Source organism: Crocuta crocuta, unplaced genomic scaffold, assembly GCF_008692635.1.
Source record: "Crocuta crocuta isolate KB4526 unplaced genomic scaffold, BGI_CrCroc_1.0 scaffold322, whole genome shotgun sequence".
Lineage (NCBI taxonomy): Eukaryota > Metazoa > Chordata > Mammalia > Carnivora > Hyaenidae > Crocuta > Crocuta crocuta.
In genome coordinates, this window is record NW_027532592.1 from 2,533,249 (window position 1) to 2,551,203 (window position 17,955).

General features: G+C 64.1%; 1 protein-coding gene across 1 annotated transcript in view; it reads right to left on the minus strand.

The window, feature by feature from the left end:
* Positions 1–17,625, minus strand: part of COQ8A (coenzyme Q8A) — a 19,038-nt gene extending 1,413 nt beyond the window's left edge. Inside the window, exons 1-11 of the mRNA XM_077779916.1 lie at positions 17,442–17,625; positions 14,965–15,369; positions 14,702–14,768; positions 4,784–4,858; positions 2,321–2,443; positions 1,338–1,540; positions 897–1,086; positions 706–799; positions 432–573; positions 215–322; positions 62–127 (exon numbers count right to left, since the gene is read on the minus strand). Coding sequence (XP_077636042.1) covers positions 62–127; positions 215–322; positions 432–573; positions 706–799; positions 897–1,086; positions 1,338–1,540; positions 2,321–2,443; positions 4,784–4,858; positions 14,702–14,768; positions 14,965–15,369; positions 17,442–17,618 — 1,650 coding nt within the window. The 5' untranslated portion in view covers positions 17,619–17,625. The remainder of the gene's footprint in view (positions 1–61; positions 128–214; positions 323–431; positions 574–705; positions 800–896; positions 1,087–1,337; positions 1,541–2,320; positions 2,444–4,783; positions 4,859–14,701; positions 14,769–14,964; positions 15,370–17,441) is intronic.
* Positions 17,626–17,955: the final 330 nt, after the last annotated feature.

Consider the following 17,955-nt stretch of genomic DNA (forward strand, 5'->3'; position numbering starts at 1 on the left):
CCTGTGGGCCTTGAGTCTCCAAGCACCCTGAGGCCTGGCCCTGCCCCCCCTCCCTGCGCACCTGAATGTAGAGGTCAGTGAAGGATCGGTCAAATTCCCGGGTTGCCCCAAAGTCCAGCAGAGCCACCTGGGGGCAGGTGATGGGGGGAGGTTTGTCCTGGTGCAGCAGGGCCCGCCCCCGCCCCCGCCCCCCGCGGAGCTCCGGGGGGCTCACCTTGTGCTGCTGAGGGTCATAGAAGAAGTTGGACCAGTTTGGGTCCGTCTGCATGAAGTGGAACTCGAACAGCTCCCGCAGGCACAGGACCAGGATGTTGTAGCAGATCTGGGGGCGGGCGGGCGGCCAGTCACCGCGGCCCCTCCTCCAAACGCCACTGCCCCACCCCAGGCTGCACCGGGGACACGGCGGCCCTACCCGTCCCCGCCAGACACACCTCGTTCCGGACCTCCTGGCTCAGCCCCTCGGCCTGGTCCAGGGGGAAGCCGGTCACCAGCTCTGTGGTCAGCACGTGGGGGCTGCAGAGCTCGTCCACGATCTCGGGCACGTAGAAGAAGGGATGATCCTTCAGCAGCTCCCTGCAGTGGTGGGGGGGTCACACCCCGGCCACGGAGCCTCAGCCCCTCACCCCTCAGTGCTGCAGGGCCTTTCGCCCCCCAGCTTCACCCCCCAGGGGGCCGCCTGTCTCCCGGTCGGAGCTCCCGCTGCACCTGAACTTGCGGGCACAGGCCGCCTCCCGCAGGCAGTCACACTCCAGGGCCAGCTCCCGCCTCAGCACATCGATCAGGTGCTCGGGGAACAGGCCTGGGGAGGGAGGAGGGGGTCAGCGTGGGCTGGGGGCCCCTCTCGGGTCCCCAGAGCCCATCCTGAACACCTGCCCTTGACCCGTGGCTGCTCTGACCTTCGGGAAGCATGTTGCTCATGTTCAGCACGGTCATGAGGTTGTTGACGTCACTGTTGATGCTCTGGGCCACCCCAGGGTACTGCAGGGGGACAGAGGGGTCCCCGGGCAGACAGGGCAGCTGCTGCCCACTGGCTTCCCAGGGGAATCCTGCCCGGACCCCACCCCAGGCCAAGTGACAGCTAGGACCCTACGACGCTGCCAGGACCCCCATACGTGACTTGTTCTCCACCATCCACCTCCCCACCCCCAGGGATGGCGGCCCAGTCAGGGCCCCTCCCCCTGAGCAGACATGGACTTGTCCCCTGTCCCTGCCCCCCCACCCCCCAGCCTGAGGGGAGGCTCCTGTCCCTCCGGTCACTCCACAAATCCTTCCCGGTGCCGCCCAGGCACTGGGGACGGAAACAATGAGACGCAGGCCCCGCCACAGAGAGGGGGCACACAGGGTGGGGGGGGCGAGGTGTAGGGTGCGGAGACCCCAACACCACAGAGCCCGCCCAGGTGCCCACCTGGATCTTCATGGNACCCAGAACCCCACCCAGGCACCGCCTGCCTCACCATCATCTGCTTCAGCGGCATGAAGTCCGCGCTCTGCCTCACCCGCTCGAAGATCTTGGCCAGATGGGGGTTGATGAATGCGTCATCTGGAAGGTACCAGGGAAGTCAGAGCGCAGAGGGCCAGCCCCTCGGAAGGAAGGGGCCCGGGTCAGCAGCCACTGGATGGCCCCGCCACACCCCGGGAAGGAGGCCCCGGGCCGCCCCGCCTGGCCACCGCCCGCGAGCCGGGCTCAGAGGCAACGAAGCGCGGGCCCAAGGCCACACGGCAGCCCCCACCCGGCACACGGGCCCCCGAGGGCCGTAGACGAAGGCTCCAAAGGGGATGTGGGGACTCTGAGCCAGGCCGTGTACACTCCTGGGGCCCCCGGGCACTGGTGAGTCCCCGGAGCCCCGGCGTCAGCGGCAGGACACGTGCCAGGCCCGTGACCGCCGTGCCGAGCAGCCGGGTCTCTCAGACGCGGCGGCAGAGCCTCGCGGGGTCAAAGAGGCAAGTTGAGGAGACAAAGGTGGCAGGCCTGCGACGTCCCCCGCCAGCACCTCCGACCGACGTTCGTGGGAGGCAGAGGTGCTGGCACACGGACCCTGGCCCACTTCGGAGAGCTCAGGACCACCCCCAGATATGACAAAACACCCGGAAAGCAGGACGATGGGCCACGGGCTCCTACTTCAGAAGCGTCTAAACCTGCAGGCCGGTCCGCAGCCGGAATTCGAGCAGGAGGAGCGAGTGCGGGGAAACGTCCCCCATCCACTCCCAGCAGGGCTGCAGCTGTGCTCTCCCCACCCCCCCAGGCCCCCACCCAGGGGGGNCCCCCAGGGGCCCCTCTGAACGGGGTCGAATTGCCCCCCCACCCCCAGGGCCCCCTCACCTTGGATGCTCAGCATCTGGCCCAGCTTGAGCGCTGCCCCGCGCACCTTGCACAGCGTGCGGACGATGCGCTCCGCGTTGGCCTCGGACAGGAAGGGGCTGGAGTCCAGCACAGCCTTCTTCCCTGAGGGCGGGTGGGTGCCAGGTCAGGGCAGGTGGCCCCTCGGGGTGTCTGCGGGCCTCACCCCACCGGAGAGGGGGGTACGAGGCCGGGGGTGCACACACATTTGCACAGCTGAGCCCTTCCCTCCATATCGGTCCCCAGGGCCTGACACACGCACCCCTGAAGAGCACAGTCAGGGGCAGGGATGGGAGGGGCAGGCACTGGGAGGGAGGACCTGGGGGGGCCCAGGTGAGGAGGACTAGTCACTGTCCCCCCACATACAGGAGAAAGGTCACAGCACCCCTGGGCTCACTGTGAGGCCAGCGCTCAGCCCCCCAGGGAGGGGAGCACAGGGTCAAGGACACCACAGAGCCGGCTGGGGTCTACCTCCCCCTCTGCCAGAGGCCCCTGATGGGCAGTAACCTCCGGGGTGCAGACAACCCTTGTCCGGAACCCGCAGGGGCGTAGGGTGCGGGGCTAGGACTCGGGGGTTCAGCACCTGGCCCCCCCTCCCCGGCTCCTCCAGCCCCAGCTCATCCGCTGCCTTCCCTGCCCTGCAGCCTGTGCGAGCAGGGCCAGACCTGCCCCCCAAGTCTGCACCGGCGCCCGGCACCCTCCTCACCTGCAGCCCCAGGGGCCTGGCCGGCGCATCCCCCAGCGCACCGCTGCCCTGGGGGCTGTGTCCAGCCTGGCATCTGACAGCCTGGGGTGGGGGGGACATGGGGACTAGGGCCCTGGGACAGAGTTTGCAGATTGAGAAGCCCAGGGAGAACCCACAAACCCACTGGCTCCTCACTCCCGGGGCCCCAGACGGCAGACCTGCCCCCGAGCTGGGCCGAGAGGGGGCCCCAGATCACCCCCTCCTTGGGCGGCAGCAGAGGGCCAGGCGAACGCGCCCCCGCAGCACACAGTAGGACTCCTGAGTTGGGGGGGTCGGTGTGGAGCAGCCCCTCCCCGGGGTATGCACTCCTGCGGGCAGGGCTGGTTCTGAGGGCAGCCTGGGGAACCCAGGCCATGGCCGAGGTGCCCCCGCTAGGGAGACACGCTCCAGGGGTGGCCTGGGCCCCGCCCGTCAGCGTCCTCCGGGCCACGGGTTCCAGAGCCTCCTCGGGACACTGGGACACAGCCGGGAGCTGCCCNGCCAGGCCATGGCCGAGGTGCCCCCGCTAGGGAGACACTCCAGGGGTGGCCTGGGCCCCGCCCGTCAGCGTCCTCCGGGCCACGGGTTCCAGAGCCTCCTCGGGACACTGGGACACAGCCGGGAGCTGCCCGGCCACCCCACCGTGTCCCGAGCCCAGGGAGTGCCCGTGACCCCAACCAGGGTCACCACTTCCCTGGCCAAGGCCACCAGCTGACCCCTGGGGCCTCATCCAAGGGTCGGAGAGCGGCCAGCTTCCGGGGGACAGGCTCTGCGCCTGGAGAACACGGGCTCCTCGTTCCAGAGGAAGCCAGGCCTCGTCCCCCGAAGTGGCTCAGCGCCAACACTGAAACTCCTCTCACTAACCCTGTCCTCCAGCCCTTCCAAGGACACTCGGTGTGTCCCGTGCAGCCGGCACTCGGGGGCCGAGGGGGCAGGCGGTGCCCTCTCTCCAGGAGGCCCTCGTCCCCACAAGGGGGTCCTGCAGCTGGCTGGCAGCCAGGACCCCGGGGACCACAGCGCAACAGGACAGTGGGGTGTCCCTGGGGTCCCCGTAGGAAGGGAGAGGAGGTGGCATCCCCTGAATGGGCCAGGGAACCCAGCCCAGATCGTCAAATACATTTGGGGGATCCCCCCCAGCGGAAGGTGTACCAGCACCTTCTCACCAGCCCCCGGGGCCCCAGGGACGGCAAAGCCACCAACGCCCATGCATGCCGGCCATGCACCCTAATGGGGGGGCCCCTCCGGCTGCTTCCTGCCCCGGCGTCAGAGCAGCCAGTGTGAGGCACACCATCGATGGAGGACAGCCCCCAGCCAGCTGTCCAGACCAGTGGCACAGTGTTGTGACCTGACCTCAGTGACCCTGGGAGGCAGGGGACAGAGGAATCGTGATCCCACCTCAGACGGAGGGACGCAGGCCAGAGAGGCGGCCACTTCAGGTCTCTTAGTCGGGGCAGGGGATTATCAAGGCCCCTGAGGGGTCTGTTCCTCCAGCACCAACGTCCCTCACCCGCAGCCGAATGGGGAGCCCTGGGCACCCAACCCGGCCTGACCGCCAGGTCCCCGCAGCCCCGCAGAGGCACAGCTCCGGGCACCATTTACACAGAACCCAGGATGTGGGGCAGCACTGGAGGCCAGCACTCTGGGGACACTGGCGGGGACTGGGGGCTGACAGGCCCACCCCCCAGGGCCCACCTGCCCTCCCAGTCGAGGGCCCGGCTCACCTGAGGGGTCCTCTGGGCGGAGGCTCTTCTTGGCGACCTCAGCCAGCGCGCCGAAGCCTAGCCCCACGGCCAGACCTGCAAGGAGAAGGCGCTGGTGCGGGGCTGCCCCCTGGCCCCCCGTCCACAAGGCCCTGAGCAGCCCCACGGTCCCCCCCTCCACTCCCAGGGACCCTGGCGGACCATCCGGACATCACAAAAAGGGAGAAGAAAGGCAGGAGATACACATCCGCTGTTTTGGAAAAGCTCCACGCAGCCCGGCCACTCAGGCCCTAAGAAAACGCCCATGTGGGAACGAACAGAGTACGTGCCAGGAATGGTCCGTGGGCCAAGGACATCCTGGCCACACGGGCGCCCCTTGGAACGGAGAATTCTCTAGAATTCTCGCAACTGGAAGGAGAGCCCTCCTGCAGTGATAGAAGCAGCCATCGGTGGGAGTCAGGGCGTTCTGCGAAGGCAAGCGGTCTCGTGTCCCCAGTCCAAACCACGGGGACTCGCAGGAGCTGCCNNNCAGATAATATCTTCAACAACAAAATCCATTAACACCTCTTTCATCCGGAGACTGAAGTGCCTGCTCCCAAATGTCCAAGAATGGCCCGCGGAGCCCAGCACGTGCCACTGAGGCCACACAGCAGGCCCTGGGCCTGGTGGGCGCCGAGGCGGGGCACACACCCGCAGGGAGAGGGAAGGCGACACGGCTGAGCCCGCTGAGCCCGGCAGGAGGGACAGCAGAGGCGCCCTAAGACCCGCGGGGCGCGCGGACCGCGGGGCAGCAGCGCCCACACCCGCGGGGGCCACTTAGCCAGCCAGGAGCCCCGCACAAGCCTCCGCGCTCCCCATGTTTCCCGCAGCGAGTGCGCGCCGGCGTGACAAAAGCTGGTATCCTACTGAAGACTTTACTTAGTGAAAAATAAACTGCGAATATAAACAGTAATTGTTAAAATCAAAGAAAGGTAACCAACCTTAAAACGTGCTTTTGCGACACATCTTCGCGCCGGCGGCGGCCTCCCTCCCCCGGCTCCTGCCCCATGGGTCGTGGCCAGGACTCACCGGTCCNTTGCTGCGGTCGCTGCTCCCATTCCAAACGGCCAGAGGAACACAATGCCAGCCTCGTGCATCATGTTAAATGTTCTGGGGCGCCTGGGGGCTCAACCGGTTAAGCGTCCGACTTCGGCTCAAGTCACGATCTGTGGGTCCGAGCCCCACATCAGGCTCTGTGCTGACAGCTCAGAGCCTGGAGCCGCTTCGGATTCTGTGTCTCCCTCTCTCTCTGCCCCTCCCCTACTCGCACTGTCTCTGTCTCCGAAAAATGAATAAACCTTAACAAAAAAAAATTATTTTAATTTTCTAGTAGGCACCTTAAAAAAAGCAAACAGTGGCATGTGAAGTGAATTTGTGTCCTCTATCTTATTTAAAGTAAAACAGCCAACGTACTATTGTTTCTACACATGCTCTCACGTATGAAAATTACTAGAGGTAAAAAAAAAAAAAAAAATTACTAGAGATTTTTAGAGNGCGTTTAGTTTTGCTTCTGTACGGAGAATGCAGAGCAGGGCAGGGCGGCGCCGAGCTCCGGGAGCCACGGAAGCAGCCGCTCACCCACCGACAGCCCCTGGGCCCTCCCAGGACGCGGTGGCGCGGGGACATGGGCGCCAGGGTGTTTTCTCTCCGACCAGCTGTGGAGGGCACTGGGCACAGCCGAGGGCGGCCAGGGCCCCAGTTAAACATTAACTCCCCTGCTGCCCTCCCACCTCACCCCTCCCAACGCATTATCTGACTCTGCAAAGGAAGTGATAACAAGCAGGTTAACCTTCAAACCACAGTGACTTTCACCAAAGTCTCACTGTATCTAGATTTTTCTCTGCCAAGATCAGGTCCAAAGCCGAGCCCACTGAAAAGAGGCAGACGTCTCCGAAGGCTAACGAGCCTGGCCGATGCTCGCAGAGGCATCCCCTCTGCCCCTCAGACGCCCTGTCAAATTCTTCGGGGCCACCGCTCCGCCGGGCACGGCCACAGCATGGTCCACCAAGACGGCCCTAGGCTCACCCAGCGCCGGCCAGAGGTGCTGCCGCGGCCCTGACCTTGGCCTCAGGGGCTCCTGCCCCAGTGAACCAAGAATAAACCGGCCCCCCTGCACCCCGACCTGGGCTCAGACGACGCCCGGAGCCTCGTCACTGGGAAGCACAAGGTGGGCCAGGCCCCTCCTTCCGCCAGAAACAGTGGTACCTGGAAGCCAACCCTGGTGGGCTGGCCCCCCCGCCTCGGACACCCCGAGCCCCGCTGAGCCAGCTCACTCCACGTGTCCCCCCACCCCGACCTCAGTCCCCCTGGGCGCCGGCCCACAGGGTGATGGCAGAGCTGCTCGCGGCCCCGCAGCCGCCCCCGTCCCTGCCCACTAGCAGGCGCCAGGCCCTTCCGACACCACTGCTGGCAGTTCTCTCATGAACAGAGGTTCTGCCCCCACGTGCTGGGGAGATGGGAGAGCGCGGGGCCGGCATCCAGGCCCCCAGCCCGGGCCTGTCCCCACCAGGTCCCTCCGGAGGTCATCATGGCCACTGGGCTGCTATCCACACAGGCATCAGAGGGTAAGAAAAGGAAAAACAAACACCTTCCAACCAACGGCCTGATGAAGGCGCCCCGAGCAGGAAGAGGAAGTAAAGGTTCCAGGTCTGGCCTCCCTGGCCAGCAGCCCCGGGTGTGTTGACAGAGCCCGGCTCGTGGGGTTCATGCGCAGGGGCCACGGGCAGAGGTGTCCAGGCAGGAGGCTGCGTGCCAGGCCGCTCTGAGCCCTTGCGTCTGTAACCCATCTAACGATCCTCCGATCCTGGAAGACAGAGCTACGCGCGGAGGATGCAGGGGCTCCGAGGGGACCCCGAGCCCCGGGGGCAGCAGGAAGGAGCGCAGAGGCCCTGGGGGCAGGGGGCCTAGGCCATCGGGAGCTGGCCCCCATGCCCTGCACCGGCCCGGCCACGGGACACGAGCGCTGGTCACCGGGCCCGGGCTCACACTGCCATGTGCGCAAGGGGCCTCCTCCACTCGGGTGCCTGCAACGTCACGAATAAGCACGCGGCCCCGGGGACCCGGCTGCCGCGGCCCCGCTCATCACCTGAACTGCAGGTTACAGCGAGTGCCCCCACCGTCCTCACAGCACTCTGAAGTGCAAACAGACACAGGCGCCCCTGCTAATGCGCCTCCCAGGGCAGTAGCCCCACACCCACAACCCCCCCACCCCAAGTAGGCACCCAAAGGGCACCGACTTCCAGAAGACAAGCAGGAATGAGCCCCCGGAACTCGGGGGGGCCAAGCTGGCATCGCCACGTGCCCCACCCCCAAGCACAGTCAGCCTTGCACGCAGCCCGTTCGGCCCCAGGACCAGACTCCACGACCCCAGTGACCATCCAGTGCCCAGTCGGCAGAGNTGTCACCAAACTTGTCACTCTGCCTCCCACCCTTCCTGGGAGCTTGTCCTTTGTACTCTTGCATTATTAAAATGTCCTTTAAAAGAGGATAAGTAAAGTGAAAACAGTGGGTGGGAGTGGCTGCTGTGTTCAAAATGCGAGTGCTTGGCAGAATCAAAAAACCACCAGATGTGCCCGTCCCCCGAGTGTGTGTTCCCCAGGGGAAGGGGACACGAGAGCCGCCCGGAGCGCTGGGGCCATGTCTCTGCGTGCGTCAGAACCACAGCAGCCGGCACGTTACGCCTCCGCCCAGGCGACCCTCTCCTCCACCCGACAGGACACACTTGGGGCCTCCCCCCTGCTCTTTAACATGCGGTTTCCTTACTAACGCGGTGCTCAGTGCTCTAACATCAGGAGAGCCCTGCGACTCCCAGGGCACGAGGGGGGCGTCGTGTGAGCAAATGAGGAGGGACGAATGGACATACGGCCCCACGGATCCCCTGACCCCTTTCCTGACGTCCAGCCTTTTTTCTGCCTCTGCAGCCCGAGTGGGGCTCGAACCACGGCCCGAGATGGAAAGTCACCTGCTAGAACGACTGTGCCCCATTACCTTCTGTCTTCACCAACCCGATGGGCTCTCAGGAACTATTCGGTGAAACAAGTATTTTTCTGGGAGTCAGGGTCACTTAACCTTTCACCTCCTGAAAATGGAAGGCTTCCCCGGGGTCCGCTCCTCCGCCTGGCTCCTGCCCTGCGGTCGTGTTCTCACATCTGTTTTCTAGACCCTACTTCACAATCGCCTCCGCACATCACCCTCATTTCTTCCTGCTGCTTCGTGTTGTCTCCTCCCTGCGCTCCTGTGGCCTCAGTGCCCTCCACGTCTCGCCTGGGAGCCCTGGAAAGGCCGCGGCACCAACACACGGCCGAGATGGGCCTTCCCCAGCACCTGCCCCAAACGCTGGCGTCTCCTTCTACAACCTTCCGTCCCGCTCACCGCACAGTCGCAGTGGGGACGGGAAGACAAGTCCCCTGAGGCACAAACCGGAAAGGGGACAGCGGGAAGGACAGAACAGAGAACAGCAGCTACGCGGGACGCAGGAGACTTACACCTAACACGCATGACGGCCCCCCAGGAAGGGGAGCCAGGGCGGGAACAGGGCAGAGGCGGTGCTTGAAGAAATGACTCAAATCCTCAACACTGATGAGGCAATAACCCACAGATCGAAACATCCCCGCCCAAGTCATCCCAAGTCACCCCTACCTTGCGGGGCCCCGCACTCCTCTGCGGCCGGCAGCCACCCCACAGTCCGGGGCCCAGCCAACCACCAGGGCCTCCCTGTCAGAGCCGAGCCAAGGCTGCTGCAGGGCAGGCGGGGGGACACGGCTCTAAGTCGGTCCACGTGCGCCTGGGGTTCCGCTTCTGGTCCGCAGCCCCGCCCCTCAACCTCCCTCCTTCAACCACCCTTCACCCCCAACCCTCACCGTGTCCGTGCAGCAGGGCGGGCTGCGCTCGGAGGGGCACCCGGAGCCCTAAGGAGTGGGAGATGGTGGCACCATTGACCTTGGAGGAGTCCACTGAGGGCCTGGAGCTCGTCCCGGTCACCGGCCCCCTGCGGCGTGTCCCGCACTGCAGTGAGCGGCCCCAGGGGGAAGACCACGCAGAAGGGGTACAGTCGCGGAGGCCCAGACTCCTGCGCCGTGGAATGAGGCTCCTGCCGGGGCATCAGCCACAGGGTGGCCCCGTGTCCCCGGAGGCCCCCGCGGGCCTGTCTCCCAGGGACAGCCAGCTTCCTTTCCGGGGGAGGAAGAAGAGACCCACAGCCCTGCCCTGCTCCCAGGACCGAGCCACAGGGGTGGGGGCGATCCTTCCGTGACCCTCATGTTCTGGGGAGCTGGCATTGGGCGGAGTGGAGAAAGGGGGGGCAGGATAGGTGGGGGACCACGACCGCACCCCCTCCTCCCTCTCGGCATGGCGGGGGAGGGAAGGGAAGGCAAACGCACTCCAGCCACACTCTGTCCACTGCCCAAGAGGGTCCTAGGGAAAATCGCTTGCCCGCTCTGCGCATCTCCACCCCTAGATCTCCAGCGTGTGAAAGCCGCTGGGACAGGGAATGGTCCCCTTCAAAGGAGGGACACTAAGTTTTCCCAGGCCGGAGTGGAAGCATCAGGCATGAGACCAGACTCAGGCAGGACCGCGCGCTCCGTGGGAGGGAATCTCAGGCACCAGGCGGGGCCTCTCCACCTCTGGTCCAGTCCCCGAGAACAGGGCGCAGGGGAACTGGCCCCAGCGATGGGCTGTGACCGCAGGCCCGGGGGCAGCTCCCCAGCTGACTCCCACCTCCTCAGACCCGACAGAACTTGGTCTATTTGCCCCCATGGATGACAGCACCGCGGGCCCCACGTCCCCCATGACGCCAGCTGTGTGCCAGTGATGCATCTTGCACATTTTAACTATTTTTCGTAATATCAACGTTGTACTGTCATAGCCTTGTGTACTTGGGTCCGACGCCCTCCTGCCCGTGCTGCGTTCTGTTCTCAGGCCCGCGAGCAGTGTCAGGGGCGGTCGGTGACAGCTCCAGCTCCAGAGCTGCGCGGCAGGAATGCTCTGCTTCATCACCAGGGAGAACCACCGCTTCAAGGGCGTAGCCTGTGAGCTGCCTGTTTTGCCAACCAGAGCTGGCGCTTCTGCCCCAGTATCTTCTAGGAGCCCCTGCACCTTCCCTGCTCTGGGGGCAACTAGGATTTAGCTCCGCGGCCCCACGACTTCACCTCCTTCTACCGGAAGACTGGAAAACAGGTCTGAACAGGAAAAGGTTGGACCAGGACAGAGAGGCTGTGCCGGCCGAAGCCAGAGTGTGCCCACGGGTGGTAAGGGCTCCTGTTCCCGACTCCTGACCCCGGGCCGGGGGCTCGCTCCTCACGGCAGACCCGCCCTTCGATGTGTTGGGCTGGGCCTGCCATGCACAGCATGCGTGTGTGTGTTTAAAAAAATGAGCTGTTGGGGCACCTGGGTGGCTCAGTTGGTTGAGCCTCTGACTTCAGCTCAGGTCATGATCTCGCAGTTTGTGAGTTCGAACCCCGCATCAGGCTCTGTGCTGTCAGCACGGAGCCTGCCTCAGACCCTCTGTCCCCTCTCTCTGCCCCTCCCCTGCTCACACCCTCTCAAAAATAAGCATTTTTTAAAACACAAGCTGGTAAGGCTAGGGTTTGAGAATAACGCCTCCGTGCCCATCTCAAGTTGCCCAGGGATGGGTACGTGAAGGGAAGGCTAAATTTCCTAATCTTTATAAATGCTGGGCTTTTCTCCTTGGCTTCCAAAGAGACCACGGCCCCAGCTCCCTGTGGTGCCCAGAGCAGTGCGCTGCCCAAGCCCGTGGGAGCTAAAGGAGAAGAGGAAGTTTCATTTACGAGCCATGAGATGACCACAAACCCAGCGCACTGTGGCCAAACAGGGCACGTGCAACACAACGCACGGGGGGCGGGAGGGGAGGGTCTGACCCTGGGTCCCGTCTCCCCCACCGCTGCCCTGCTAGTGCTCACCTTTGAGGACTTCACGAGTAGCTGGCCAGGTGACCGCTAGGTGGCCCGCTTTGTGTAAATATAATGTGTTTGTCTTCTTCTCTTGGGGTTTAATTGTTTACAAACTCGTACAGATAAAAATAGCCAGTGTCCCTGACCAATGTTCCGCAGCAGGAAAAGAATCTGGAACACAGCTTGGTGACCCCCTCCGTCTTAAACCACCCTTTCTCTCGTTCCCCTTCCCCTACTTACTATTTTGGGCCAGATTTCCTCTCCCAAAACCTTGACTCCTAGCCCATGCCCTCTTCTACCCCCTCCGAAAAACAAGCCCTCCACATCCACACTTAAGTCCCGAAGAACATTCCTTGTCCCCAGTCTCGTGTCAAGACCGTTCCTCAGTGAGATTCAGGCTGATACACTTGTATTTGGATGGATCAAACCTACTTCAATCTCTAATCTTAGGGGAGAGAGGAGGACAGCAATGGGGGGGGGGCTTCCACATAGAAAGTGTGGTCAGGAGACCAAGAAAGGAAGCTGAGTGTACACCCAGGTCACTCAGGAACGGTTATGCAGGCGCAGGACACTCATGTCACAGAGGCCACAGGACAGTCCAACAGGACAGACGAGTCAGCTCCACGTCACTGCTAGAAACCAAAGTGTGAAAGACGGACTTTGTGGGGGGAGGGGAGGGGAGGGGAGCGGAGGGGAGCGTGTACTATCTGTTCTTTCCCTGATCTCCTCCCCTCGTTTCTGAACTCAGGAGACAAAGCCACCTGGGCCTTCAGTGACCCCATCACCGTCTGATTTCGCTGTACCCAGTCCATGCTGACCCTCTTCCCTCCTCTCTTTATCCTGGGAAAATACAATGAATAAATTAAAATTTACTGGTACTAAAATAAAAAAATAAGACCCTGATTTTACAGAAGGGAAAACCAAGGCCACAAGGAAGCAGGGCCAGAACTGTGACCCAGATATCACACGGACCTAACCCAGTTCCGACCCCACATCAGTGTCTGAGCCCATCTTTCCCATCACGTCTCCGCCAGGACCCAGGGCCCGCCTCTCAGCCACACTCGCCGGAGCCGCCTGCACCCGGGACGCCCGCCCCCCACCTCTGCAGCCGGACGGCCAGCACGGCCCTTCCCCCACCCCCGCTAGCTGAACGCCTTCCGGTCTAGACAAACCCCTCTCCTCCGTGTCCCCTCGTGAAGCACTCCCGCACTTGTCGGTCCACACCCCGCCCCGTGAGGGAAGAGAGGTTAGAAGTGCTTTGCAGAGACAGAGGAGCGTTACTTCCATCCGTGCAGACAGTGTCCCAGCAGGAAGCCACACCCCTCACGACACAGTGAAGAACACGTGTGAGCAGGATGCTTGCACCTCTGGACAAAAATCGCCTTTTGCGATGAATATGGTTCTAAGAACCTCTGCCATCATTTCTGACGGTCTTCTATTCAAGTCCATTCTACTCATTTTTCAAGTGCTGGGCCCAACCCACCAAATTCATGTCACAGTCACTGAAGGGTCAAAACTCACGGCGTGAACAAGTCTGGGGGAGGGAGGGGGCCCGGCACTCACCTGTGGAGCCAGAGGAGCACGCTCCTCCCAGGCCCGGCCCCACTCTGTCACCCCACCCCTCCCAGCCCGAAACGGGAGCTGCAGAGTCTGGACCACAACACCGGCCAACCCCAAATCACCGCCGGGGCCGCCTCCAGGCCCGGACACCCGAGTCGGCTCCAGGCCCATGGCTTCTGGTGGCACAGAGCACCTTCCAAAACCCCAACCCAGGCTGCCTCTGGCCACCCGCCCCCCACCCAAGGGGAGTCCCGCACCCGGCCTCTCTGCCCCACACGCCTTCCTTGACCCCCACCCAGGAGGGCCTGCTTTCGCCTCTTTCACCAGGAATCCATGGCCTTCCATCCCCTTCGAATTTACCCCCACGACCTTCACTCTGACCACCTTTCCCGAACAGACCCTCTACTACCCTCCCCTGCAAAGACACCATGAGAGGATCACACGTCTGTAAAACCCGTCAGTCAAATGAAGCCTCTGTGGGGAGCCCCATCTGGAGCGGCGGGAAGACTACAGAGTAAGAAGGGACAGATCGGGCCTCAAACTCGGGGGGGGGGGCGGAGAGGAGGGGCTCCATTCTGTACTTGAGTAATAACAAACACTCCCCCCTCACCCCAGCGAGCAGCCTCTTACAACGAAGGGGCCGTGCCAGGTCTCCTGTGGAGTAAGGGCCCCCAGAGGCCCCCAGCAGGGACCCCGAAATCACCCTGGCAGCACCCCCCAGGAAGTCACAAGCTCTGTGAAGAATGGGTTGGATGCAAACCCGCATACGGAAGCAAAGCAACAGCTCAGGCCTGGAAATCGGACAACACCCTGTGCGGGGTCCTCGAGCGGCTAAGGAGCAGACGCCAACTTTCCAGAGCATAACGACGGAAGGGAAGCCCGGGGCGGAGGAAGTCCCACCCGGGGAACGCGGCGGGCTCTGCGATTCGGAAGACGGGCAGCCGTCAGTCGGCGCAAGAGCCCGCACGCGGGTCCCACTCTGAGAGCCAGGCTGGCTGGGGGCGCAGGGCCAGCCCCGGGCGAGGACTGGGAGGGCGGCCCCACGACAAGGGGCAGCAGAGAGAGGAGGGCACGTGACGGTTACAGGAGCTCAAAAGCCAGCCCCAGCGGGTAACAGCCCACACACACCGGAGCGAGCCCTCGTCCTGGTCAGGACACAAATACCTGCCGTGACCGCACACGGACGTGCCAGCACACGGACGTGCCAGCACGGTGTCAGGAAGTAGATGCAAGCACGTGGCCCTTCGCCGAAACGATCCCCCCGGATGCAGGTGCACCGCACACATGCCTCCTTGTGGAACAGCTAACGTGGGAGCCAACGCTTCCCCAGGCCCCTGGGGCCCACACCGCCCCTCTCCCCACGCGGCCCCAGCCCCACTCCACCAGGGCGCCAGGGAAGGTGAGGTGGCCCAGGGGCGCACGGCCACCTTACCTCCAAAGTTGGCCAGCCGCCCGATCCGTGTAACCGGCACCTTCCGCTCCCGAGCCCGCTCGCTGAGCTAGAGGGAGGAAGGGGAGAGACCTCACGGAATTGGTGAACGGGGACGGGACCCCCCTCAGGGCTTCGCGCTGCCCCCCAGGTCCCCCTCCACCCCTAAAGTCAGCGGCTCCACCAAGAGGAGGCCTCCGTGCTCCCTGGAACCCCACATGCGTCCCCAGAGGGCCCGCCCCGTCCGAGGCCCCTCCAGGACGCACCGTCTGCTTGTGGGGCTTGCTCTCGGGGCGGGCCTTGGCCTGCCGGGCCTTCTCAATGTCCTCAGCCGTGAGGCCCCCCATGGGGGACTGGTCCTGGTGGAAGAACCTTCGCTGAAGGCCCAGGGCAGAGAGCGGGTCTCTGGAGTCCCCGAAGAGCCTCCCGGCCACCATGCCCAGAGGGAACGCAGCCTGGCCCCGGAGGCCAGCTTCCCTAAAGGGTCCGCCGGCGGCGTAGGCAGGAGCCGGGCCCTCCCTGCCAGCGTGGTCCCAGGGTGGAGGCGGTGACCGGTCAGGGGAGGAGGCCGCAGAGAAATCCGGGGGGGGCCCAGCGGTCTGAGGACCGGAGAACTCCACTTCTGGGTCATCGAAGCCCTCGGCATACGGCTCTTCGGGCCGCTCCTGACCCTGCAGGGAACAAAAGCCGAGTGAGAGGAGCCCGAGGCCAGCCCAAGCACCCCCCCCGCCCGACGCCCCACCACGTCCCCTCTGTACCAGATGGCACAACCCGAGAGGGAGCAGCCTCAGCAAGTTCTGCAGGGGCGAGCCTTCCCGGCCCGCAAGCCCGGAGACACAGGCTCCAGCCACGGTCCCCGGGGCCACACAGCCAGCGAGCACCCGCCGGGCCCTCGCCTGTAAATCAGGGCTGAGGGGCTCCCAGGGCCCTGGGGAGCCGGCCGGGCCAGCGGTGGGGCGGGCTCTGAGAGGTAAAAGACCAACCCGAGACTGGCAAGGACCGCACTGGTCTGCGACCGCCCGGCTGCTCCGGGCCAGCACCTCGCCGCAGCCGCAGCCGCCACTGGCCGGCCTGAAGAGGCTCTCGGCGAGGGCCTGTCACAGCCAGCGCTGGCCGCTGTCCCCAGGAGGTGGGGGTCCAGGGCAGGCCATGAGGGAGACACCACATTTTCTCTGCAATGGTCACAGAGACTACGCGGGGGCCCAGGTCCCTCCTACGTCTGAACCCTGAGTGACCTGGGGGGCCCTCCTGACCCCTCCCTGCTAGCTGCTCATCTGAAAGTTAGGCTGTGCACAGTCACAAAGCTGTGTGGTCCACAGACAGGCCAGGGAACAGAAAGGGCTCCTGGGGGCCGGTGTGGTGGGACGCCCTGAGGCTATGGGGGGGGCGGGGCACGCAAGGCACCCACAGGTGCTGCAAAGCTGCTGCACGGCCTCCCATCTCAGCCTGCGGGATATCGAGGGGTCTGAGGAGGGAAGGAAAGACACCGGCCCTCACTCTCATTTCACAAACGGGAAACTGAGGCTGGGAGAACTGAACTGATCTGGTAAAGTCCCGGCAGCTGGCCTGTGGTGGAGGAGGGATCGCTGGCCCCTCTGGCGGCACTTCGCAGTGCTGGGCAAGCCCGGGAGGGAGGGGGCGGGGCAGGCTCACAGGGGTGGGGCATTTCCAGATCACCCGGCCCTCCAGCACCCCCCTGCCCCCCCAGGACAAGGGGACGCAGGCCACCAGCCGCTCAGGCTGCCAGGAATGTCCAGGTGTCTTGCAAGGTGGCAGCCAGGGGACAGCGCTCTGCAGCAGCACACCCCGGGGACAGTCACCTGTCCCACGCTCAGTCTTGCCTCTGTGGGTGCACAGGAGAGGGCTCTGGGCTGGGCACACAGGCCAGCAGGATGGGGAGGAGGCGGGACGGGGGCTGTGACAGCTGCATGAGGGAGGGGGTGGAGCCCCTACACACGGAGGATGGAAGTTGGCCAGCCGCGGCCCGGCTGGCGCGGTGGGAAGAGCCAGGTGACAGCTGGACACTGTGTCCTCCCCTACTTCTTCACCAAAACCGACCCAATGAAAAGGCACTAACAGAAGTCGGATAAACTGGGAGAAGGCACTGGATCTCATAAACTGCCTCCCGTAAGAACACATTACTTTTGGGGCGCCTGGGTGGCTTAGTCGGTTAAGCGTCCGACTTTCACTTAGGTCATGATCTTGCAGTTCGTGGGTTCAAGCCCCACGTCGGGCTCTGTGCTGACTGCCAGCTCAGAGCCTGGAGCCTATTTCAGAGTCTGTATCTCACTCTCTCTCTGACCCTCCCCTGCTCACGCTGTCTTTCTCTCTCTCTCTCCTAGAAATGAAAATATTAAAAAAAAAAAAAAAAAAACACATTACTTTTTAATGACTTTTCTAAATTCCGAAATTAAAAAGGCCTCTGCCCAGCACATTCAGGGGGCCCAGGAACTGAATGCAGGCCCAGGGAAGGGGTGAGGGGGAAGGGAGAAGGCGGGGGGCAGGGGGCATGGTGCCCCTGTGGGAAGGGCCCGAGCCGACTGACAGGTAAATCAGGGTCTGTCTAGAGTGTGCGGGCCACCATCCTGGGGGGCCCTCCCCACTCCGTGAAGCTTTCTGAGCTGCAGCCACACGGGGACAGGAGTCACGAAGGGACCTGGCCACGCCTGGAAGGGCAGCAGGTCACCAGAGCCGGCCACCTGGCCTCCTCCTGGGTCACCCTCCCCCCATCTCCCNTCCTCACCTGCGCCCTGCCCAGGACCAGGCCCATCTGCTCAGCGGCCGTGGACTGCAGCGTCCTCGCGGCCACCAGGAGCTCCCCGCCGAGGCCCCAGTGCTGCAGGTGCGTCTCTGCGGCCGCCCGCGCCAGCTTCGCAAGGCCTCTGAGCAGCATGACGGCGTCCCCCAACACGGCAGCCATGCCCCGGGGCTGGAAGAGGGTGGCCGGTCAGAGGTGCCCCATGCTGCCCCGGGTCACACGCCCACGGAGCAACTCCACACCACACTCTGGGCAGGGGCTACAGCAGGGTGGGCTCTTCCATGTGACCCCCCCACCCCCTATCCGGGCTGCTGGAGAGGAGAGAGAGCGGGAGCGCCGGGGCTCAAGGTCGGCTCCGGGCGACCCCCTTCCCCGCACCGCTCCGGCCCTGGGTGGAGGAAAAAGCTCTGTGGAGATGGGGCTGGGGACCCCCAGCCACTATGTGAAATGCAGGAGGCATGGAGGACCCAAGTGATTTGCCCGACATCTCCGGGCCACC